General features: G+C 42.4%; 1 protein-coding gene across 4 annotated transcripts in view; it reads right to left on the bottom strand.

The window, feature by feature from the left end:
* Window positions 1-19,530, bottom strand: part of LOC136750791 (actin remodeling regulator NHS) — a 125,969-nt gene extending 106,439 nt beyond the window's left edge. For all 4 annotated transcript variants that reach the window (XM_066705853.1, XM_066705854.1, XM_066705855.1 and 1 more), the window contains exon 1: window positions 18,819-19,530. In XM_066705853.1, the coding sequence (XP_066561950.1) occupies window positions 18,819-19,098 (280 nt within the window). In that variant the 5' untranslated portion in view covers window positions 19,099-19,530. The remainder of the gene's footprint in view (window positions 1-18,818) is intronic.
* Window positions 19,531-26,378: the final 6,848 nt, after the last annotated feature.

The following is a 26,378-nucleotide window of genomic DNA, read 5'->3' as shown; positions in this document are numbered from 1 at the left end:
CAAACATATACTTCTTTAAAGCATCTTGATTGTTGGATAGTAAAAGCATTTCCTTTTGTGACGTAGAAGGTGAGATTTCACTTTGTCGAGTTAGTGCCCTCGTGCGATAGTCAGATATGTAAATGAAGAAAGACAAAGGTGCTTAACTGAACATCTTCCTTCAATCTGTCGATTTATAAACTCACAAATAAAATTCAAAAAACCTTTGTTAACAGAGCCAGTGTGTTTCTGTAGTATTAGATTCTTAGTGAGGCAACTATAGTATTTAGTATCCACTTCATAAGAACTTGGAAGAACATTTTCGAAACTGCGATTTAGATAAAAACACATCATGGAAGTACACTAAAGGGTGTCAGTCCAACTCTACCACCTCACACAAAACTACATGCCAATACATTACCGCAAAGGAAAGTTTTACACCATCTTTCAAACTTTTCGACTTGAGTGCCGATTGAGGGTGAAGTGGTAAATAACTGGCTGTAATGTACGATCAATCTGCTCCCAGGTATTTCTCGGCACTAAGGGTCAGCAGGTGGGAGAAGTAGAGAATGCATGCGGGTCACAGACACAGACAGCTGCACGGGCCAGCACCTGCTGTTTCCTTCTTTAAGTGCACACAATCAGAGACCCAAACAGGGAATCGCAGTATAAATATACGAAAGAGGCCCAGCACAGGCTGATTTTATCGGACCGGTAAATTAAACCATACCTAATTGCCCGTGGCTCTGTGCCGGTGAAAACAAACGCCCTTTAAACACGCCCCAGTGGGTACAGGTGCTCTTTGTCCAGAGAAGCTCTTTGTCAGGAAACTGGCTGGAGTTTCCAATCATTAAAAGATTAAAGAAAAAAAAAAAAGCGGACCTGGATTTACCGGAAGTTCATATGCAAGCAGGTGATCTGTCTCTGTATAATTTAAAGATTCATTTAATCTCAGCCACAATGGTTTATACAGGCACCGATATCTCACTCTTCCCTGCGGATTTTTATTGATACCTCTTATGTTTGTCAGCACTTTACCTTTTATCTTTCCAATTTATTTTCCTTTTGATTAATTGTCTGGGTAAAACTGATGTATTTATTTACCATATTTAGGTGTTACGTCCATTTCTCCTCTCTTTGTGTTGACGTAGGCCCGTTTCCAGAGAGACACGTATGCTATCTCTCCGTCAGGACACATTTGGGAGAGCATTAACCTTATTTGGCAATTTCTTGACAACAGTGTGGGAGGTCAGCGCTCCCTGAAGCCTCACACTCCAGACAAGCCCAAATTCTCAAGTCAAAACATTTATCATGTGAGCCGTTCAAAATGCTTAATTTGTCCATTATTTATTATCTTTAATATTGTAAGAACCACTTGGTGACGCCGCCCTGCTTTGATTCTCAAGTTGCAGTTTTCCTGAGAAGTACTTGAAGGAGGAAGCGATGTGATTATTTACCAGCCAGGTTTACTTGCCGAGGCAGAACATATATTGGAAGGTGCATCATAATTTGTGCTGCTAGGACAGTATCCAGGCAATACTGTCCTGTTTACAAGTAACTAAGATCCTTGTCCTGGAGCCTACTTAACTTTTACGAGCCAAATTAAATCAAAACATTGATGCACACACAAATAGCAGACCACAAACCTGTAGTGCATAGCGATCACACTCATGCGTAGAAGAGAGAAGCGTCTGACAAACACAACCACTGGTGCAGGTTTGTAGGCTGTGATATTAGCAGGTGGGTCAAAGTTTTCATCTAATCCCAGCCTTAGTTCATTTTCTGTCTGGCATATTTCATCTGGACGTTTACTGGGTGTCGATTTAAAACATGACATAAGCATGAACTCATTCCATACCAATGGACACGTTCAATATAACTGTTTCATAACTCCTGAGTCCTCGGATGTAAGTCCCCTATTGAAATGCTTACAAAGAAAGAAAGAGAAAGGAGAAGAATTACTGAGAGATCTCATGAGCTGCAGCTGTGTGAGCAGGGTTTGACATGCCTGCAGTGCCTTCGTACACGGAGGAGGGGCAGGGATTGTGCCGTTTGCGAGACAAGAAGGTTGAATTGTCTTAGCGCCATTAAACTTATCCCTTCTCCACAACGGAGCCTGTTTTAAATTCCCATCTCTGAGGGGGAGTATTAGGACATAATGTGCCGCGGGAAAACCAAAGCCGCCCAGATAATGAAGAGTAACTGATGGGAAACTTGCAAAACAAATGATCGACGGATGACAACACAGATTTTGTTTTGTTTTTTTATGCGATCTTAATCACTTGAAACCACACACAAAAACCTAGACTAAATACTTGGTATGTTACCATCTTAAGTCAAAGAATCCTGATATAATAATAGTATCTAGAAAGACAGATGATAATAACCCCTTTTGTGGCACACTTCCCGTTTCAACAATGGAATCAGAAGCAGTCAAAGACTCAGTTTGCTCGGATTATGCTGACTGGCACCAAACAACAAGGAATGTCTTTGATGCGGTCATCTGAGACTGCAGGGAAGAAGCCATAACAATAATAATTTAAAAACAGAAAATATATATATGGAAATTACATCGCAGCCTTCTTTTTCTTCTGTAATAATGTGTTAGTGTCGAATCAGAGCTGGAGTGTGAAATTCCTCAACGTGGGTGTAACCAACAAGTAAAACGCCAGGTGAGAACTTTGTGTCAACAAAATATTACAACCATGTGGTAGGATTGGTTGATGGTTTTCGTGGTCTCAGATTAAGAAGGCAACGTGGAATTTGAAGTCATCATTTTTCAAGGATTTGTAACTATTGCTAATGTAAAACGCCCACCTGAATTACAAATATATATGTTATTCTAGAACAATACAAATGCTTTATAAAGGCAGTTCTGAACAGAGCAGATATATTTCTGGAGGCAGCTATGATGTCATACATACCCATTACTGCCTGCAAATTCCATTAAGTCTATTTGGAAAGTGCTTATTAGAAATACCCAATTACTTTATTTTTGTACCGGGGATTCATTTGTAACAGTCTTATCATGGTAATCTATTGCTGTATTACGTGGCCATCAAGTCAATAGACCTGTCAAAGAGACTCAGACTCTCCAAGGGACCGGTTTGACTTGCATGGCTGCACTTGGATTTGTTATTTAGTTGGTTTGATGATATTGTTCTCCAAGTGAGCAGCAGGAATCACACATTATTGAATCTTGTCCAGCATGGGCTTTTCTGAGGTCATTCAGCACCGAGTTATTACACACGAGTCAAATGTTAAATTCACCATTCATTAACAATACTTTTGAGGCCATCTAAAATCTTATTAGCAAGGGTATCGGTGGCATTGTGGTGTTTGTGTGTGTGTGTAGATGTGTGTGTTGGGTGGGCTGGACTGTGTGGTTAGTGGTAAAGGCTAGAAAGTCAAAGAGCATTAACCTATTATGTCTTAAATCCTTGGATTGCAGGCCAAAACACAAGGTTCTCCAAGGATTATTAACTCAGGGGGAAGTTACTTAACCAGGACTCCAATTACACAGATCAAGTGTGTGAAATACACACCTCAGGGCAATTTCTATTTAGTTTGAAGAGAAATGTCACATTAGATGTGTTGAACTCAAGACCTCATGGCTGTTGAGTAAACAGTTTGGCCTCTCGAACAACAAACAGGTGTAAACTGACTAGTTTATCTGAGGAAGGTAACAACGTGCCGTATTCACACAAAGAGCTTTATATTCCACTTTGAAGACTCAAATAGACACATTTGGTTGCTGAGTAAGAATAAAACAAAAACATACAGTTATATATCAGCTGAAAAATAATAAACGGAATAGGTGCAATTAAAAACTAAACTTAGAGAAACCTGTGATTCTCATCTACTTCTATATGCCATTTATTGCAATCATTGAAAAACACAGCTTGCTCTAGTCCTCAATGAAGAATGTGGTGCGGTTTGTTGATCACGTAGTGGAGCAATATATATATAAAAATAAAAAGATAAAGTGTTAAAAATGATCAACTTCAGAGAATAAATGGAGACTTCAAAACTTGGAGCGGTTGAAAGCCACCAGGGATTTTTGCCATAAACATGGCTAATCCGTAGCCTCGAGGCATGGCCATTGTAGCCGCTGAGACTGTATGCAGTGACTCTGTTTTTCTCTGTTCATTCAGTCAGCGTAACCCACCACTCAAGATCCGTACACAGCAGCAATGGCACCACAAAGCCCTAGGCGCACACAGCCCAGTCACTGGAGAGGGCATAAATAACGGTCATCTTTTAAGCACTTGCCTCTGTTTGCTTGAAAGCTCATAAGCTCCCACAGGAGTCCAAATCGCTCACACATGTCTTACAGCTAAACTAAACGGCTTGCCATTTACAGTTAAATTAACCTAAACTTTCCATTTAGTCCAGTTCCTCCCTCAACACGCTCACACCCCACACCCACCCCCCCGCCACGACCAGCTCTCCTAATTGTTCTCAGTTGGGCTGCAGTTTAAAATACACTTTTACGGCGCTTCACGGTCCCAGAGGTGTAGCTATTTGTGGTTTCCCATTTTTGTTTGAGTTCCAGCTATTTTCACTGCTCAACTCGAATACACAGTTCACTGGAAACCACTTCAAACACACACCAGGCCAGCCAGTCCTGTGCGAGACGAAACCTTATAGCAGGGGTAGTCAAACGCGGGAACTTCCAGTCTACGCCAGTTCAGGAACAGCCAGCTCCGCCATTACAGAAAGAACTGGAAGGTCAGGTACTCAACAGCCTATGGTCAATAGCAACAGAGAGAACTGTCTGCACTTCCTGTATATTTGGCATCCGATGAGTCTTCAGAACATGTCTGTGTCACATTTTACCAAGGGAACCCTGGGTCTAGTTCTGCTCATCTGGCTGTTCCAGAACCATGAGAAGAACCCTGGAAAAAGTACCAAGATCTCCCTCTTTCATGATCATTAATGTCAATGATCACCTAGGTGTCCTGTGGTGATGAGAAACAGTAGCATGTAGAAAGCATGTCGATGCCACGTACATGGGGAACTCACACGGTGGACACATTTTCATTCTGTTGCCCTAGGTGGCTAATAGATCATCTCTCATGGTTAACTATTGCCCCCACTCCTACCCCCAGCTCTGTCTCATCCTAATAAAAACAACACAGTCCGTCCAGGTTGTCTTTTGTTTGATTTATCCTATAAGGAGAGAGAGCAAGAGAGGGAGGGTTGTGATAATCCCATCATATACATAATACCGTGGTATTTATAGAACACAGTGAACGAATGGCATCCCTGTGGCCGTTCGGAAGAATTCACATAAAATACTGCCGTTTGAAAGTCCCTCTGAATTCTCAGTACCAAGATCTGGGTATGAACCAAAATGGAATACATTTTCTGTATTTTCAGTGTACTCCACTTCTGTGTATGGGAATTTTCAGGGTGCAAAGATAATTTACAAAGCAGAACGGGAACTGGGATGTAATCAGAATACCATGCAGAACATATGACACTTAGTTACAGATCCCTTTCAAAGACACTGTATCCTTCCTCACAGCGCTGAAGTGTTTGTTGACGGGTAGCTCGGGGGGATGCAGGTGTATGGAAACCATCTGAGGTCGTGTCACCCTGACAGATTCACCTTACAAACACAAACAGAGATTCACCCCTTTCTGATTTCCCCCCCGTTCCTTGAAGTATTATTTTGAAGAGCTGTGTTTGAGTTGGGGGTGTTGCTGTAGTGCCAGAGCCTTTGAAACGATTCTGGTCTGCAATTAGGCCAAGTATTATAAAAAATGTAATCAGGCTGCCCGGGCCTGGAGCGCTGTTTGGTACAGATGGAAGAGCCTCTTTATTATACAGTGGTATTTATTTGTATGTGTGTGTGACTGACTGTGTGTGTTTTAATCATATTTCTGAGCCCTGCCGCAAAAAATTGAAATGGACAGGAGCAGGATTTGTCCTCAAGAGCGGGTTCGTCTCGGCGCAATATATTACACAACTAATGATTCGAGTCCTGTTCTTTGCCAGTTCAAATTATTTGACAAAGGAGACTGAAAAAAACAGCCTGTTTGGAGCATAACAATACCTCCAATGTGGAGCGGGTTGCCAGTCTTCACCCTGAATTTGAATGTCAGCAAAAGAAACACGTTTTCAGATAATATCTAGCTCTCCCCCTTTGGACCCTGTAAACCCTAAGACTTAGACACCCGGACTCTGACGTCACATCCGAAGGAAACGGTGAACAACAAATGGACAGAAAGCAACAGAACGCAGAGCTCCTATTAAACAGTTTCCACATTTTCTACAGGTAAAAGTAAAACTCATTAAACTTTTAACTGTTCTTCTCCATCTGGCTTGTGCTTATTTTAGAAAAAAGAGCAGGCAAGGTAAATTGAGTAGGTGTACATCCAAATTACCTCCTTCAGTTTTAACGGACGAAAATCCTCTCCTTCAAGTTCTCAGACTGCGTCTTTTAACTTACAGCAACTCTGAGTATCCATTTACCTACACTGTACTGTATACACTACACTGTATTCAATTCTCTTAGATGCTCAATACAATAAATCTGTAAGTGTTAAGCAGGCAATATCATAGCAGAGACACCTAAAAAAATACAGAAAAGCAGCTTTTGAATTTTTGTTTGGTATCAGTATTTGATTGCCCTTCTTTGGTGTAACTTTATCCCACTGCTTTTAATCATGAATGAAGACGACTCCAAAAATGATTATCTGACATCACAGTGTAAAGTTTGCCATTGTTCGTAATCCTGTAATTCCATACTGAATGTTGGTCAATTCAATTGGTCTTTGTCAATCATCTTTAAAAACCAATTCAAACTCCTTGTGCAGTTTGAACTGCAGTACAGTCTGCTGTTAAATGCATGATTTCCTCTGCACTCCTGGGTCATGTTTATGAGAACATCCCCAAAATAAAGATAACCGCGTTAGCCTGGCCATGAAAACTAACCAAAACAAACCAATGACGAATACTAACACGCCCTGCATCACGCTGTGGAGACATGAAGAGCACGTCTAGATTGATCTCTCTACACTGTTGTGGAGTCTTCACTTACCATTACATTTCTACACAAAATCTGTCTCTTGAGTTTCATGTGTTAAATGATGATGTAGGCTAACATGGAAATTACCAAACAAGACGAAAATAAACTTGATTTATACCAGGATGCAGGCCCTCTGTTTTCTATTGTGCTAATCCCTTAAGGGCCGTACCATACAGTATACTCTATTTGTAGATTTGTATAAGCCTTACTTACTTACTTACTTACTTACTTTACATACTAACTTACTTACTGGTTAGGGATACATATTAAGAGCCATCTTACATAACGTGTACAGCACACTGAACTCTCGGACTCGGAGTACATAATCATGTATTCCAGAATGTAATGTAAGCCAATAATATCATTCCAGGACTCTTAGGGGTGTAGCAACGCTTAACGAGATTCTAATGTAAATCCGATATTGAATGTCTAATGCTTCTTCATTATCCAGGAAGGAAGACAGTCCATCCAATCTAAAGCAGACCTTAACTCCCACAGTGACCTCTGCCAACTGCCGCAAGGATTATCTGCCGTCCACAGCAACTTATTTCCAGGCCAGTGGGACTCGAAGCATCCGACTGTCTGCTGATCGCCGCAATGCTATGGTCCACGGTGTTTTCTTTTTTTCCGCTCTGCAGCAAGCATCCATGTGTGCATGCCAGCAACCGAGGAAGACCGAGCGAGAGAAAAAACAACAGAATGCATAGGATACAGGATTCGACTCCAGGGGCTGTTTCAGACGCAATGGAAAATGTAGTGCTGTGGCAGCAGGCAAAGGTTATAGTCTGCCTTTTTCGCCTGCTGTTACTATGCAGGCTTCAGACGGATCAGGCTGTTTGCGCTCAAGGTCTCCTTCATTCTCGTACCACAATATGAAGAAAAGCGTTCCAACTCTACGTGCCACACCAATAATCTATATCAACGTGGAAATGTTTGTATATGATCTGAAGAAAAGGGAGGTGAAGAGTATTTGATTTTCATAGCAATGTAATAAGGAATATTCTGTCTGAACTTGACTTGAAGTAATGTGATTTTATTTGGCTTGTCGATGTCCTGCGAAGAAGACCATTGACGTCTCTGTGGAGGGATATTTAGGATTTAGAAAGACGCTGTTGAACAAACATGCTGTTAGGAACGTGGCTGACAATCTTCATTTGACACCCCAGGTTTATATAGGGATGTGCGTTCCCCTTGCCACGGTGATGGAGCAACTGTTGCTGAATATTTGAGATTATAAAATGAATGCAGGCAACACAATCAAGTCACATGTCCAGAATGAAAGCAAGATTAGGGAGCTGGGAGTTGTATTTAGTAACTACAAAATAATGATTTTTCCTCCCTTGTGGATTGTGGGTGTGACCCACTGTATCATGAGAAGGAGACAAAATAAAAACACGAGATTTGATGAAGTCAATATGTTCGTGATTTAAGAATGGGGATCTCCATATTGTAAATCACTTTTACCATTCTGGATAATGCACTGCATCTGCCAATGGCGATGACTTCATATGCTACGAATGTTGCTGCAGCTCAATTTCCTGTAATTTTATTTAAAGAAAGAAATCTTGGCAAGATTATACAAATTAATCAACAAATTAATAACACAGAAAATATCATAATGTACGTGCACAGTATTTTAGTATTATTGTTGGCTGACTGATTCAATAAACTACAATAGTTAACCCTTCCAATACTTTAGTAATCAAACCCACGAATAAATCTGATTCCATGACAACTATGAAGAGAAGATAACAGAAGACTACTTTAGGAATTGTCTTTTAAGCAATGGTTCCTATGAATTAAAAACTCTAATGAAATATATAATTTTAAATCTTGTAATGAGGTGTTTATGCTGCTACCTTTCGCAGCTTTGAGGTTCACACAGATGACATAACCTTTCATAAATTCAATGGCTTTCTTTCCACCAAAGCAACACACTTTTCGGCAGTATTGATGGTTGACTAAACAGGAGCACAGCCTATATATCAATACTTTTCCGTTTATAATGGTTCTGTTAAGCCACAGAGATGCTATGAGACATTCCTTAATTACTGTACAAAATTGAAAGGTTTATTATTATTATCTATTCAATGCATCACCATATCTGAACTGAATGTTTAGGGATCACATATATATACTCCGCTAGGGTACTGTCCACATTTCTACATGTCTGTAAATCAACCAAAGCCAAATACCCATTGTGGTTGACCCTCCTCTCACCCAGGGAATCATTCAGGAATTTATTAAAAGTCTGTAAAAATACAAGGTTAAAAATTAACTGCAGTCTTGTAACTCAAAACACACCCCTGTCTGTGCTCATGCTATTTCAATATTCAGTCGTTTCTGTGTTCGGCGCAGAATAAAGAGAATTTGCGTAATAAAAATAAAAACACTAATGTATTCCAAACCCCCTTCATAGGGAAGCCGAGCACATTGTTCCGATTTGAATTTCTAATCACTACTGGCAATGTTTCATGTGAAATACTTTGAAAACCTTTAAATAAATACAGATTTGTGCAACGCTGGAGGGGTTAAAACTTCAGAAAAAAACAAAACCCAATTACATAAGCAAGGTCAAAGTTGACATCAACTACCATTTACAAAATATAAAGATTCTCATATTTCCTTGTTCTCCGGCTGTAACATCTCACTGAGCAGAGAATGAAACCTGACACAATCAATGGCACCGTCTCTGGAGGGTAACTTGTGTTTGTATGTTCATGAAAATGTTGTTCTCTCTTTATTTTTATCCGCACCGTGAATGTTGTGCAGCACGTCTGTAAAAAGTGTAAGATATGGCTATACTGCAGCTCTCCTTACGTCAGTTTGATCTTTCTATCAATACAGATTACAGATAAATGTACTTTAACGACACCAAATTAATGAATAAACAAATCCTCATTCACACTATAACAGGACAGAGAAATATTTATGTGTGATCCAATTAGCATTGCCACAATATCTGAGCTTCCAGGGAGATACGGTGCAAAGAGAGCACTTTGCCTAAAAAGTCCCGCTCCCCACACCAAAACCTCCCCTCCACCAGGCCAGTGATGCCACTTACCCAAGACCTCACACTATTCACAGCACGAGACCTCGGAGGCGTATATACTCACAAATCTCAGTGGTACAATAGAGCGGATAATAACCATATAATACTGTCAAATGCTTCACCGGTGACCTAATTTAGGATATATTAAAGCACACGGTGTCTCCATCTGAGACAGGGAGGAGGTTCCCTCGTACTCCTTGAGTTTCAGGAATCGATCTGTGAAAGGTCAGAGGTCAGAGCTGAAATTTAAAGTTTCTGAAGATGCTTTGTCTGCATGTGACAGCACCTTTTGGATGATTGTTTGTAGGAGTGTTTGTAGGTTACAATCTGATAGTATGTGGTGTAAGGATACATCCCTTGTGTAAAATCAGGCTTTAAATTCTTCTTTCTAATGCTGGCTGCAGTATAATCTTGCTTAATAGTAAGATTACAGATCCCGCAAGAGAACAGTTCTCACATGCAGACTAATAAGCACAATGTGTTACACGCTGACAATTAAACATTACGCACTGCACACTGAACGACCTTGCTGTGCTCGGGAGCCTAGAGGACCGCGGCGGCTCGGAGGCTGGAAGTGACGCAGGGCAGCTGAAGTCCACTCTGCTTCGTAAGACACGATCTGTGTGGCTCTTCAGGAGAACGGTTTATTTGCATCGTCCAAAGTCATTGTGGGCCGAGTTCCCGAATGCCAAAGACTCGAAAGAGTCGAAAGAGGACCCGAATTCGAAGGAGGAAACGGAGACAGACGTTGTTCGTGGTTTTTCTTTTTTCTTTTTTAGTCGTAAGACCTGTGAGGCTGATATTTGTTAAGGTTATGGCTCTGCTCTCCACAGGAAAGAGTTCAGAGAAGAGCAACTCCAATTATTCACAGATATAATGATATGGACGTGCACCAAGAGCTAACAAAAACAGTCTCCTCTTTCCTGGAACAGAGAATATATTATCCAGGCATCCAAGACATTTCACTGAAATAACTGTGTCAGGTCCAATATGGAAAGAAGTAATATGAGAATCCACTAATGGGACTGAAGTGTAAGTCTTAGGACAGAACGCACACAGATCTGTGAGTATTTGGGGGGCTTAACAATGCTGTAGAAGGGGATTGCATTATTAAGATGGCTGGATGGCCTCCCTTTAACTGTAACCATTATCTTGTTCTTTTGTCTTTATATGTAAATAGGTCCCGTCAGACTGCAATCAGCAGAGAAGTGTCTGTGTTTAGGAACATGTGGTCCGTCTGGGCTGTGTCCAAAGATCCACGGCTCATTTGCCAGGCCAGTATTCGAAAGGAATTCCGATCTATCAAAGATTTGTCCAGAAATTCACGCAGTGTCACTGTTCCACAAAGTTTTAACAACTAAATTGTACCATTACAATTAAACGTAGCCCTAAGTCCTGTGTGTTTGATGTGTTTGATGTGTTGAATGCCCATCACTTTGCATTACTTTAGTAGTATATTCATAGCAGCCCCACTAACTATGTTATACTAAGACAAATCGAATTTCTTATATATAAAGTTGACAATGACATCACCTATAAATGACACTGCAGCCCTAGTTTTCTCACTTGTGAAAAAGCAAGGCGTTCTTTGACAGCAACTGGATAACTATATTACCAGACACAATTGAGTCATTGAGTCAAACAGGACCACCTCATTCCCACCCCTCACCTTTCACATCACACCTTTTACTCACTCTTGCATCCCAGTGATTACAAACCGGCTTAATTAGTGACCCCCCCCCCCCCCGGTGCGGCGTTGTTATTAAGCCCATACACGACTGCCTCCACACAACTGGCGTAACAGCTCCAGGCCTCGCACAGTAGATAAGAGACGCTTGATAAAAGTGTGCGCGAAGACAAACAAAGCGATCTGGCACGGCCACACGGAGCCAGGAATGCGGCGCTGCAAGGTTTCGAAGGATGGGATGGAACTGTTTGTTTAAACACTTAGAGCCCGTTTTGCCGTCTTGTGCCACACACTCTGTTTCCCCCCCCACCCCACCACCACCCCCTTCAACCTATTGCTCTCATCTGCGCGGATCAGGAATGTGGCACGTTTCCAGGCCCCCAGAATAACAGTCGGAAGTGCAAGGGGTTACTCTCCTCTGAATGTTGTGGTTTTTCTTATGCAATCAAGCAAGTAATCCTACCCTCTCCTTGCCAATAAGGTTATGGATTCATTAGCACAAACCAAGTTACATGCCTTACCAAAATAAACTGAGGCAAGTATCCTCTCTCCCTGGGGTCACTCTGGCTGTGGTTTCAGCTCGCGGTTAATGCCATGTCAAATAAGGAGTCCTGTCTAAACACTGGATTGCGTGAGCCGGGGCGGGCAGGGAGCTGGAGGTCTGATGGGATTTGAAGGTGAAGCTGAAGTGGGGAAGTGGACGCACTGATTAGTCTCTTATACGAAGTGTTTGGCGCAGGAAGGAGTGGGGTGTAGGGAAGCCCACATTTTTTCCTTGCCTATACATTCTTTGCTGTCTCTGTTAAGAAAATCGAGCATAACAAGTCCGTGGAATTGGATTTGTCAAATACTTGATTGTGAACCAAATATTTCCTGTGGAATATTCCTGTGGAAATTCAATAAAATAAGCAGGGAAAAGTGGTGGAAAATTACCCGTCACCTTTTCAGCTGCCGTGCGTTTGATTATTTATATCCACCAGATCTTTAAAAAAACAAACCTTTGCACACCCTCGTGATTGCGTTGGGACATCAGTGTGCGTTGTTATCCACTATCCTGACACCCCACCCTCATTATTTAAACCTGGTAATGACCCCAGTGCTGCCTAAACTCTCCCCTCACCTACTTTCTTCGCTGGAGGCTTATGGTTTGACACTTCAATGCGTCCACCCTATCGCGTGTCTCTCTCCGACCGAGTGCCGTATAGATAGTTACTTTATAAGACCCAGAAAAATATGCTAATGCTGTCATATAGTCATCCAAAGCCAGTCCTTCTCAACCCAATCAGAACCTAATTTAGTTTACAGTAATGGTCTTACTCTGACCTTTATTATATATTATATATATTGCAACACACACACACACACACATACACACATACATGCATACATTATTCACCGTCTCTGAAGAACACAATCTCAGGCAGGGACCTCCCATGCTTTTAAAGTGTTGTCATTCCCCTGCTTCAGCTGCCAAGCGATAGTGATGCGAATTGTCATGTTTCTGTGCCTTCTGTTGCTTTATTGCTGAAGTATTTAAGCTACAGTCCTGCAAAAATGTTCCTCCCTGCATGTAAAATTAAACACTTTTGTTCAGTTTCGCAGACGCTGCAGCCTGCATGCAACACAGCGTCTTGCTTCGACGCCGGCATAAACAGGTTTTCCCGACCAGTGACCGAGCTACTGTTGCAAATTATAAACAGCCTCTATTAACTGATCAGATACAATATTAGGAATAGTAGGAATAGGCCACACCTCGTTAGGATTAATCACGCACATTGCTCCCTCTCTTGCACAGACACGGAGGTTACCTTTCATATTTTATTCCACAACGTGATCAACACAAACATTTGGGCTTTTTCTGCAACATTCAGACATCAGACAGTAAAACACTGTGGGGAGAAAACGACAGCAGCAGCAGCTTCTAACCACTCGGTCCTACAGGCATGAATTATTTAAAGTATTTTAATAAAGAACACAGAATGTTGTAGAGAATGAAGATCCAGGACGGCGTGCTTCGCCAAGAGTGATTTATATGTAGGCATTATACGGCATAAAATCTTCTTGGAATTAAGCGCTGACCTTCTTTTTCAACCAATGGCGTCAGGAGAAGCATCACTTGGCTCAGGGAAGACTACTGTCCTTTCAATATTAATCCAAGGCCTGATATATTTAATTGCCTTCAACTTCTTTAAGGGCTTAGAGACATCTTATCCTATACAGGCACCTCCTTCACATGTAATGGCGACCGTGGGATTCCTGCTTTGTGCCTCAAACACCTTTTTCAGAGATTACAGACGGTGCCTCAAAAGAAGACGGCCAAAGCCTTGACTGTGGACCAAGCAGGAGAAGAACAACAACAAGGAAGCGTGTTTCTGCCACTGAAGGAGATCTGAGGTGAGATTTATTTCTGGTTTTTGTAGGAACTGCACGTGCCATTGTAGACGAGGAATAAAAAGCACAACTGCAGTCTCAGTCTTAACTCATTGTGCACACGGTTCATACTCCCAACAACGGGGGGAAAGATGCTGACTTTAAAAGCTCAATAGGGTAATCTCTCCTCAGTATCAGCGGCAAACGTTAGTGAAGTTGTCAAAGAGATTGTTGCTTTTTATCAGCATGACTGCTGGCTGAGTCTGTATCCCAGGGTACAGCACTTGACCTAATTGTGTCAAAGTCCCGCCCAGCTACAGTCAAATTGTGAGTATAAGCAGAGCCCTGCTGGGAATCAGATGGTGTATCACTCGTGCTATCCCTGCTTCATGCATCTTGATTTTGGTTGGTTGCTTCCCTGTCCTATAGACACGACTGTGAGAATGCCTTAATAAAGAGCGATACACGCCAATTAATTCATTTATTCTGCTTATTCGACCTCGAGAAGATGATATTGAACGATGTCTGAATATCGGTGTTAGAGTTTAAGTTGGCTTCCTTCAAAATTCTCTCTTCAGGATACATAATGCCCTGGAATTGCCCAAACATAAGGATTCAGATTTATACTCTTTGAATTGAATACATTTTCGCAAACATATATACAGGCTGTTAAGTTAAGAAACCATCTGCTCCCGACCCTTGTCAGTGCTGACATACTTTACACATCTGAGATCTCCACATCTGCATAACCTTAACTACTTTCTTTCAGGGGTATCGTTCAGACAATGGCTGTCTTTACGACCCGTTGACACCTCGTTGCTGGGAGTCTGTAAGGCTTAAAATTAGGCCGCATTTGCACCTTTTTTCATTTAGATTAGATCCCCATTGTTCAACCACACCAACGACTACAATTTAATATATAATAGGAACATTATAGGCAATTAGGAGATAAGGTCGTTTAAAGAAAAGTTTGAATTGCTGTAAACTTAAAACTTGGGATGATTACTTATAAAGTTATCTACATAAATGTGTAACACGAAAACAATACTTTTACTGATGCACGCCCACAACACAATTTGGTTTTATTTGTGATTCTGGCATTACAATTCAAACCACCAGATAGCGTGTCAAAGCGTATGGCGCACACAGATAATCCTCTCAGTTCCTGAAAACAATTCCAAGAGCGCGTAACAAAATGTGTGTTTGTTTGTTTTGGCTGTAAATGCAGACACTGAGCACGACAATGAGACGTAACAAGGAGGTAAAAGCAGACCCCCTAATTATCCGATTGTGGATCCGATTGCATTTTCTTCACTTCCTGCGGTCAACAAATCTGCAAGCATCTTGAATCGTGAGTTATACATCCTGAGCTGTATTTGTATTTCACACACAAGATCAGTGTTTTGTTGGTAATTATAAAACAAACATATACAGATGCTCACGATGTCGAGGAGATAAGTTTGAAGTTTCTGGTATCCTAGAGAGTTTGGTTATAAATGGTTATTCTTTGGTTTATAACTTTCTGGATGTTATACATTATACATCACCTTGAAATGCAATTAGCTATGTACTCCTTATACATTTTATTTTCCTCCTATGTCACTGTTTCAATAATAGAGTAAATCTTAAAGAATAAACTCTTTATTAACTGTTTTGAGGACTTCAGATATTATGTCCCAAAATTAGCTCTGCCCTTTCTTACCATCTCACAAAAAGGTCTCTAAATTCCCACGCATGCTTGTTTGCCATTCGTTTCGGCCAAACTGCTACGAGACGTCTGAAATAAAAATCCTTCCCTTCAAAGCTAAATAAGTATTTAATTATTAACTTGCCTGAAGACATAGCACTAATTTGGTGTATCTTTTTGATCATTTTATGGATTTAAAAATTAATGAAGTCCTCAAATGAAGAGGCATGAAACCACATAACTTTTCCTTTCGGTCCAAGGTTAAAAAGACCGGTTCGGTTGAAGAAAGACTCTTCGCTACAGACATGGAATGCCAAGCGCAGCCCGGGTTCTGGAACAGGGAACAGTCTAGAACGTGAATGCGAGTATAAATCTGTCTCTGTGATGTTTTCTGTTGCCATTGCCCCAGGCCAACCAAACCAACTACAACTCTGTGCGCTGAAGGGAAGGGTGCAGCCCGTAAAACTCAAGAACATCCCACTCATCTGAAAATAATCACTGTCAATCTGACATCCAAAGTCAGCATGCCCGAGTGACCTCTGAAAATAATTGAAAACGGAAAAAGCTATTAATTAATAACCAGGTAGAGTCCTGCAGTATCACTTTGCTTTTATTCATCAGTGGTAACTTCAAGTTAATCATACTCCTGCACTTTACTGATACACATAACTCTTTTAACCCCCCCAGGGTGTGACTACAACCTGTTTGACCTTTCGATGGAAGCTGAGTGCCCTCCCCTTCACAGCAGAGGGACTTTTCATGAAGGACATCCACATATCCACCACCCTCAAGGGCTAAAATCACTTTTCAAACACGTTTCCTTAGACCCCCCAAAGAAGAATCACTACTACCCCCCAGAAAAGATATCACGAAACAAACATCTGTTAACAAAATTGGCACACACTCAGATAAAGTCAAATGATATTGATGTTTGGTTATAACCCATCCTGAGATACCAGGCTGCTGTTTTTCTCAGAGGAATCCGGTAATTGTGCAAAGAAAGCTTTTCTGATCCTTTCACTAGCACCACCTGCTGAGAGCCCTGAAAGATTGCACTGTGCCGTCCGCCTGGGAGACTCCACTGTTTGGGGATATCAAACTAATCTCCACGCTGCCCATTTCATTCGGGCTCTTTTTTAATAGCGCCCTCAGCATCGGTCTGTGGGTAGGGCACCACTTTGTTCTGGGTCTTTTCAGTGGCCCGACTTCAAACCGCAATATGTTGGGACTACACAGCTTGTGTTTGCCGGCCTCCATGTGGCGTGTGGTACGGCCCTGGATGAGTTTATATCTTGGGAAGGGAAGGACACCACAGGAATAGCCAGGGAGAAGGAGGAGGGCCAAGCTAAGCTCAACGGTTTGCTGCAGTAACAAGTCTTATGATAAGACACGTTTAGAAATCAATTTATTTCATGATAATGTATGAAAAAGATTTGGAGGACATACATACATACATACATACACATACACACACACACACACACATACACATTGCCAAAGCAGTCAAAATGAAGAATGGCACAATAAATCCCCAGCAGTGCCTCTGTGAGTTATGCATTTGGAGAGCTGCAGTAGTAATCAGCAACAGCCATTGATCAGTTTGATGACAAAAACCCTTCCCTTCAAAGGGGGAAATAGCAATCCGTCAGCTGCTGTGAGCTACTGCATCCCATATGCATTTCAGCACGGACTGCAGTGGCTCTCCTGCCTCCGGATCTCAGAGGACTGCACAGTGCGCGTCCGGAGCCCGGAGTCCGGCACATCTGGCACATCTGGCACATCTGCTCCGGGAGGGATTGTTATGTAACTAAGCTTGCGTTACATTCACACGATTAGTCTGGAGAGGGGGTGCGGTGGGGTGCGGTGTGAAACCCACTCCACAGCACATAAGACATTCACTGCACTGACAGCTCAACATCAAGGCTTCAGCAGCTATATTGGGAACTCATTATTAATCGATGTGCATAAATCATCTCTGTGCACGAACGAATGCAGAACCAAATGCATTCATATATATATATATATATATATATATATATATATATATACTATGACTAATAATTGTGATATATGAAAAACAACACACACACACACACATGACGATGCATTGCACAGTCCGGCTCCGGCAGAGGGGGCGCGGGTCCCGGGCGGAGGGGACACTTGTTCGGCTCGGATGTTTGCAGAGGGGCGGGCGACAGCGCTGTTATTCTCACAGCCACGGCTTATTTGACTGTTGTATTTATTTTATGATCTGTGCATCAGGGGGAATAAACAAGGCCACCTGTCCACTGGGTCGCATAATCCACATTTGGTGAGCTGGCCTGTGGCAGGGACAGCTCTTTAGCAGCCCTGCTGTGCGGACCTGGATGAGCGCGAATGCACGCCTGGCTGTACGAGACGCTTCTCTCATGTATGCCGTTTTAATTGCATGATTTTTATTTTTACTGCAATGCCCATTTCGCTGCGAATATCAATGCAGCTGAAACACGGCGCGGCTGGACCATCCATCCCTGGGAGGAGATGCTGCTCCAGTGCGTCGTGATCAGGTGGAGATCAGCCGGGTCTCAGAGCCGTTTGCACACCTGCAGTCCTGGCTGCTGCGGCTGCCCATACTGATCAGCAGCGGCTGATGCCAAGAGATACCGGTGCCATCACCGCTGCCATGCCACCCATGCCACCCACACGCCCCTCTGCCCAGAGACACCTTTATAACCAACCTTATTTTTATTGATTATGTCTTTTTCTCTCATGCATTCCCTTTGAAACCAATAACGTCTTCTGTATCAGGTCCGCTTGGTGGTGGCATTGCGACTAATCTGCAATAACAGGACTACACACCAATGCACAAATGCATCTCCGCTGGCAGAGCCAGTATACCCTCAGTGGCACTTGTCCACCCTAAGGGCACAGTCCAAGGATGCGTTTTGCCCCCTGCAAACCCGTGCCACCCAGGCTGTGCAGCTGAAGTTCAGCGCCTGCGAGAAATCAATGAAGGCACGGTACTCACGCACTGCCTCCTGCTTGGGGTCCAGTCCGCCGGCCGTCTGCTGGATCCGGCCGATCCTGTTCTGCAGGACCCAGACCCGCTGGTTGGTGCTGAGGATCTCGCCCTCCAGCTCCTGGAAGAGGGAGCAGGCGTGCCTGGCCAGGTCGGAGAGCTGCCGCAGGGTCCGGGACAGAGCCACGTTGTGGATGCAGCACAGATCCTCGAAGAGCAAGCCCTCGTCGTTGGGGATGGCATGCCTGCACAGCAGCTGAGGCTCCACGATCCTCTTGGCGAATGGCATGTTGCGAGTGGAAAAATAAAAAATAAAATCCCCCACGAAAATAAGATCAGATCCCAGAAGACAGAGAAACACACGCACACGCACACGCACACGCACGCAGCACGGTCAGATGCTGGTCCCCCTCAATCCCAGAGCCCCGCGGGCAGGTTGGTGCCCCCCATCCCCTCGCAGCCCGTGAAACGATCAGTCCGACAGAAAGCAGCCTGGCTGGCGACTCGTCCGCGCTGCTGCTCCGGTCCGGCTGCCTGGCGGAGCTTTTCCTCCAGTGCTTTCAAGTGGAGGTGGATTTTAAAAAGAGCGCTCGAAAACCCGGAGCGGAGCGGGGCTGCGGAGCGGGAGCGCACGGAGGCACTGCAGCGCTGCCGCTCGGGCGGGAATCAGCGGCGACAAGTGGCGGAGCCGGAGAGGACAGCAGTGCTCAGCTGTGACACATGTGGGTTCAGTCATTCGCTAACAGCCTGGCTTTATTCTGAGACCGCAAGCCCTGACATTGAACTATTTATGGACACCCACAAGAGGCTATCAATCCTGGCACCATCAATTCCTTCAAATGCATTGTGCAAGTGCAGGAAGTGACAGGTGTGCATTTGGTCTGTGCACATGCATGTTAAATAACAACATGCTATAGAATGGTATAACTGCAATATGGTATGATTTAAAAGCAAATCTGTCCAAAACACTCCAATGCATTTTATTTTTTAATCATTCTAAATGCGTGATGTGCAGATGTATTCACACCCTGGCAGCCAATACTTTGTGAATCCTCTTTTGACATTGAGAACACATAGGAGGTGCTTCCTGTAGCCCTTTAATAGGCTCATCATGTTTTCAGGAGTGGTACTCACCTCTCTCGCTCCTCCAGGCTGGGAGACTGTCTTTATGGACGGCTTTTGGCAGATCATGGCGCACGTTTTACATTGAGGTCTGCAGGTTGTGGTGCTGCATTGCCAGTGTTGATGCTGTGCTCTCTTAAACACTTAGACGTGGATTTGCACAACAATGTAGCGCTGTTACACGTGCAAAGTAAAAGATTATATATCAACAACTGTCATATTGTTTTCCATGTTTTATATTCTAATAGATGTTGTGCTTGATTCCATTTTATGTACGGCTACTTAAATGGATTAGGCGTTGGAGTGAGTTTGAGTTGGCCATGCCAGCTATATCCTTTCTTCTTTTTTCTTTTAATCGCTTATTGTTATTGCCAAAGATAATAAGAAATGTCAACACTATGAAAGATTGGGTTTCTTAGTGTTTATCAGAAAACATCAAAGCTACTGAGCACTTAATCAAGTGAATGCATTTTAGGCAATGAGTAGGTCATAAAACAAGGTGTGATGGAAACAGCTATAGGTGTGACAGATTACATATTACATTCATGTAAAGCATTGCATTACAGTATCAGTGTATTATACTATTGAAGCAGAGGACGGATGTTATCATGTGAGAGTCCTATAAAATCTCTACAAAGCATAATTCCTAAACAAGGTTCTAGGTATTAATACAGTAATACACACTGTATGACACATTCAAATACACATTCTTTCTAATTAATTAAATGTTGCTGACAAGTGCATTGTATGCATATAATTCACACAACACCAACATATAAACAAAATATATTTTTAAAGATCAGAATCATAGAAATTTGGAAAGAATGTATGTATGCATAAAAATGTTGAAGTGATTCACCCCCAACGAGTCACAACCATGTTTAAACTAGAAGCAGAGGTTCTAACAGATTTGTGCTGCTAAACCCTGCCATAATGTCTCCTGTGTTTAGCATGCTTGCTGGTGTATTACCATATGCCTTCGGTGTGCTTTCACTCTGACACGGAAAGCTGTCAGTTGCATTGAGGTTCATTCACATTCGCTGAATGAGTGTTTCGCTAAATCCCGCCTGATGGGCCCTGAATCCACATAGGTGACAGCCTAAGCTCTTCCTGTATGATTGGTAATGTCTGCGCCAGAACTGCAACAGTTGCAAAGTGCAGCTAAGAAAGGAAGGGGAAGGCCGCCGCGCCATGCCTGTGTCCTGCAGCCCGACATGAGCCATTACACGCTTCGCTACTGTGAGGTAAGAGGAAAGCATTTATCTCTGTGTATCGGAGGTTAAGGATTTACAGCCCAATTAATTAGGTCATCATTTGATCCAGTAACCCTTTTCATGCCAGTCTTATTAGCATGTGCACTGAATGACCTAGGGCCCGCGCACCTTGTGGACAGCTTGGCCCAATAATGTACAGTATAAACCATTTAATATTGCAGCTCTGTGTTATATAATATATTATATATCATTCTTAAATAGTTTAACGATAACAGGATGGCCAGTTCAACATTCATTGTCTTTCTGTTTCACACAGATAAAGTAAAGACCCCTAGAGAAACACACCAGCTTCCTCTTCATTCACAGCTCCTGGGACACATTGTGTGTTATAAAGAGCACCACGGCCAGCAGAAGCTATTGTGTTTGCATAACAGAATTGAGCCACAACCGGTGGGATTTTATGGTGACGTCCCCTACTGACATGATAATGCACAAGTAACAAAAGCCCGGAGTGGAACAGTGGCTCAAGGAGAATAGCACGGGGTACATTTTATGGCCTCCTCAGGGTCCCGACCCCGATCCCATAGAAGGGCTCTAGAATGAACTGGGTTGGTGGGACTTGCAGAGGCCAGTGTGTGTTACTGCACAGGACAGCAACAGCACAATATGCCTCTGACCATCTGTCAAAATGGTGGCATGAAGGCCAAGGTTGAGCCTGCAACCTACTATAATATATTGTGAACAGCTGTTGTTTGTATCCTGCGTATTGTTGCGATACCTTGGGTTATGTAATATGAAAAGTGCATATATAATGTACTGTATTATTGGTTTAGTCATTTAAGCATCAGACGGCTAGAGGAGTAGTGATCTTCTGGGAGGTCGTCAGAGAAGACAATAGGGTTAGGACAAACAGCACAGTCTGGGTACTGAAAGTTCACAGTGAAACATTATCCTCGCCCTGTCAACCCCTTCTTCTTCTATCACTGTGTAGTTATTATTCACCACACTGGCGTGGTTTCTTCCCAATGGAAGTGGTTTGTTTTAAGGAACACTGAGCTGCTTTTTTCCAACGGTCAAGTGGTCAACAAATTGAAATCTTACATTATTCCACATGGGGCACAAATAAAGGATGCTCTGCTGTTGTCAGGAAGCGTAATTTGAATGTTATTTCCATGTGCGTCATGATAAACAATTTTCAGGCATCCTAATGGTCACATGGATCACATTTTACACCTTGTTGTTGCGAACATCAGCTATCTGTTAGGAGTAATTTGTTGTTTTGTTAAATTACAGGTTAAAACAAACACACCTAAGACAGTGTGAAACCCTTTAGAAACCATCCCAGATTTTTTGTAGTGCCCTCTGGTGGTGCGACCTCTTGATTGCACTCATTAGCCTTATGGCGATGACCAACATCTTCTGCTTCCAATGGGAGTTTCAGTGACTGGATTGTGTCAGACATGCACAGGTCTATGGGATACAAACTTATCCTGGATGGATCCAGAGAGAGATGGTATGGAGGTCTTTGAAATCCTGCAGGAGTGATGACAACACAAGCCCAACCCAGGATCCTGCATCACGCTCCTCTGAACATCAGGACCAGTAGCCATGCATAAATGTGATGTGCTGGTAGATTGAGCACTGAGAGTAATGTTGGAGTTGCTACTCTGCAGGGAAAGAGTGAAAGCCAGAGACTGACAGCTAATGACTTGATGTTAAAGTATAAAGCCATGCTGTAGGTCCAGGTCCATATTGATTGTTCTACAGCATTCCATTGCAGACCAATAAACTAGTGGCCATCAGTTGAGGGCCGTGTGTGTGTGATTTGAGCAACCAGGCAATTGTTTAACGGAAGATGCACTGAAAAGATGCATTATTTGTCCCTTCCCAATAGCTGGGAGGGAGACTTTGAGATGTTGTGCTGTATTAATACTCTTGTGATAAGACTCTTGGAATTAATTACTTTACAGAAACCAGCTCTAAATTCAAGCACTGGGAAGCAGTTTCTCCACTGAATGTTTTGTTCTTCAAAATGAAGATGTGCGCTATATATTTAAAAGGTAAAAATAAAATATAAGTGATACTTCAACTTCTAGAAAACAGTTGCTGTCAGATGTCAAAGTCGCCAGGGTCGTGTGGAAAACACATGAGGTTTGACCCCCGCGTCTGCTTACGGTAGACCAAAGAAGATTCAATGCAGTAAATTCAAACCATATGTGAAGAGTTATCTGGTAGAAAATGGAAACACGCTGCTTTCCAGATGTGTTACAGCCTTACTGGACATGCCAGGCGTGTTCTTCCCGTGTGTTCAATAAAACAGAAAAACGAAGCAAAAAACATCTCAATCTCAGACTGGGCCCTGGATAAAAAGTAAACAATTCAACACAAAGATGGCATTCAAACAATAACTGGTACCCAAATTATAACACTTTATTTCACTCGTCATTGGAATGACCTTTTGCTTTTGCTATGAGGTGATTCCTTTAAATTACATGATTATTTCTTAGTTAAAAGTATTGTGTTTTATACCATTTTGCTTCAGCTATACAACCTAAAAAAGCACAGAGTGTTAAAAGGGGACTTTCAGATATGCAGGACCTCACCGTGCAACGCTGCTGTAGATAAATGTCTGCATTGTGCTTGACTTCCCAGGATGAAAAGAGCAGATTGCCAGCATAGTGTTTACTGGTATTTAAAGTTTAATCAGTGCCCCTGTGTTTAACCCTCTTATTTTACAACTATGTGACCTTACCTAGTTTTCAATTCAATATACAGACCCTTTAAATTACTACCCGGGCATTTATGAATGGTAATTAACTCTGTCGCAGACAGGAGAGCCCACCACCGCAGTGTATAATTATAGCTTGGAGAGGTGTAGTGAGTCTGCAGGCAGAGGCTTGTTTTGTGATATGGCTGTTAATGAGAGTGGCCTGCCGTCGAGTGGCTGATGAGCTGCCGGGTTGCGGCCAGACGTTTCACTCAGACTTCAGCAAAGTCCCTCACTGCTCTCTGCTGCCCAGACAAACAAGCAACACAAAAACACACACAAACACACAAACCAGGGAAACTGGCTCTCTGTTTGGAGGAAACGCACACACCCATTAAAAACATTTTCAGTTTTATTTTCTCTTAATTTTCTCCTAAGATAATATCCATCAATGTGAAGTTCAGGACCATAAAAATAAGAACATGACTCCTGTGGTACTAACTGAAACTGATTATTGACCTGCTGATTAAACTTATCTTTTCACACAGTAGATAACTAGAAAATGTTTAATCTTCTATCCTGAAGTTTTATTATTATTATTATTATTAATATTTAAGTGAATGTAATGCTTACTACAGCATTCACTTAAAAACAAGGCTGGATCAGAATAGATGAGCTTCTAGTAAGCTGTAAGTGTACATTAATTGCTTGCAGTACTGTGGTAATTTGAAGTCTATTGATATACACACAATGCATTCATATTTTATATAAATATAATAAAATCAAAAACGTGTCTCCTGCCATAGCTCGAATCCTACAGGGCCCGTGGCACATCCCTGGAATTGAAACACCAGCGGCTGAAGAACAGAGCTGTCGCTGCAGCGTGGTTTCTATAGTAACGATTCATTGACACCGCGCGCTTTTGTCACAGAGTAACAGACTAGAGCCAGCGGACATTACATCACTGTTAGTAACGTGGGCAAGTTCAACAATGGGAAAGTTCAGCAGTGTGGCACACCCAAACCTGTTTCTATTTGTGGTACATTAGGAAGGATTACGTTCTGAGGAATTAAAGGCTCCGTTGCTTGTATTTAGAATAGTCTATGTCTTATGTTAGATTTTCAGATCTTTTTTGTTCAGATTGTATAAGAAACATAAGAACATAAGAAAGTGTCCAATCGAGAGGAGCCCATTCGCCCCATCGTGCTCGTTTGGTGTCCATTAATAACTGAGTGATCCAAGGATCCTATCCAGTCTGTTTTTGAATGTTCCCAAATTGTCTCTTCAGCCACATCGCTGGGGAGTTTGTTCAGATTGTGACGCCTCTGTGTGTGAAGAAGTGTCTCCTGTTTTCTGTCTTGAATGCCTTGAAGCCCAATTTCCATTTGTGTCCCCGGGTGCGTGTGTCCCTGCTGATCTGGAAAAGCTCCTCTGGTTTGATGCGGTCGATGTCTTTCATGATTTTGAAGACTTGGATCAAGTCCCCACGTAGTCTCCTCTGTTCCAGGGTGAAAAGGTTCAGTTCCTCAGTCTCTCAGTAAGCTCCTCATGTTTGATGTGGTCAATGTATACGTGTGTAATCTTCAACATTTTAATGAATGTAATACTACTACTACTAATATACATCTGTTCTATTCTTAATCTTGCAAACCTGCACATTTTCTCACTAAGGCCAGGAGTAAGATCTTGGGTGGAGTTCAGTCTGTTGAGTGGTAAACTCAGCTGAAAGAAACTCTTATCTCTGAGGGTTAGTGTTGGACTGGTCATTAACAGTGCTTGTTTTATGATATGTCTAACAAACCACTTTCAAACAAATATTGATAACAAATATCCGCAAGTGTTCATGATAATTACATAACGCTGGTTTGTCTGGAAGTCTCTTACACGGTACAAGGACTCTCTGTAGGACTGCAGAGTCACAGATAAAACGGACCAAAAAAAGGTTACATCTATGACTGTCACAATACATCAACCACTACTCACAGCCCATTCCCTCAGAGCAGGGCTGACCTTTGAGGGGACAAAATAATGCACATCCCACAATATATTGTTCCAAAAGTACTGCCACATGCAGGCACAGATTCTCCAGAAACTGTAAATTCTGGTTATTATTATACATATATCAATACAAAACACTTGAAACTCCAGTTATTATTATTTATTTCTTGGCAGTCGCCCTTATCCAGGGCGACTTACAAAATATAAGCGCAATACAAAGTGCAAGTTCTTAAAAGGCAATAGGTTTTCAGGTACATGGGAAATGTTTCAGAGATTGTTGTTTTTAATAAGACTCACTCAAGCTTTCATTTCCTTCAAGGGTGTTTAATAGTCTTGCATTATATTGTGAAATCCATGAAAACAGTTTCACGGCTCTTTGAAGGAAGATTCTCCCAGATACGAGATGAACTGCATGTGAACTCTGGGCTCTTGGTGCCTGTTTACAGCGCTGCCGCGAACGCAGGCGCACTGGGGCTCCCACGACAGACAGGCTGCTGCCTCTCTCGCTGTATCGCCTCTGATGTGGCA

This window comes from Amia ocellicauda, chromosome 6 (genome assembly GCF_036373705.1).
Source record: "Amia ocellicauda isolate fAmiCal2 chromosome 6, fAmiCal2.hap1, whole genome shotgun sequence".
Classification (NCBI taxonomy): domain Eukaryota; kingdom Metazoa; phylum Chordata; class Actinopteri; order Amiiformes; family Amiidae; genus Amia; species Amia ocellicauda.
The sequence above is the reverse complement of the archived record's forward strand: the minus strand, read 5'-3'. Positions and strand labels throughout refer to the sequence as shown.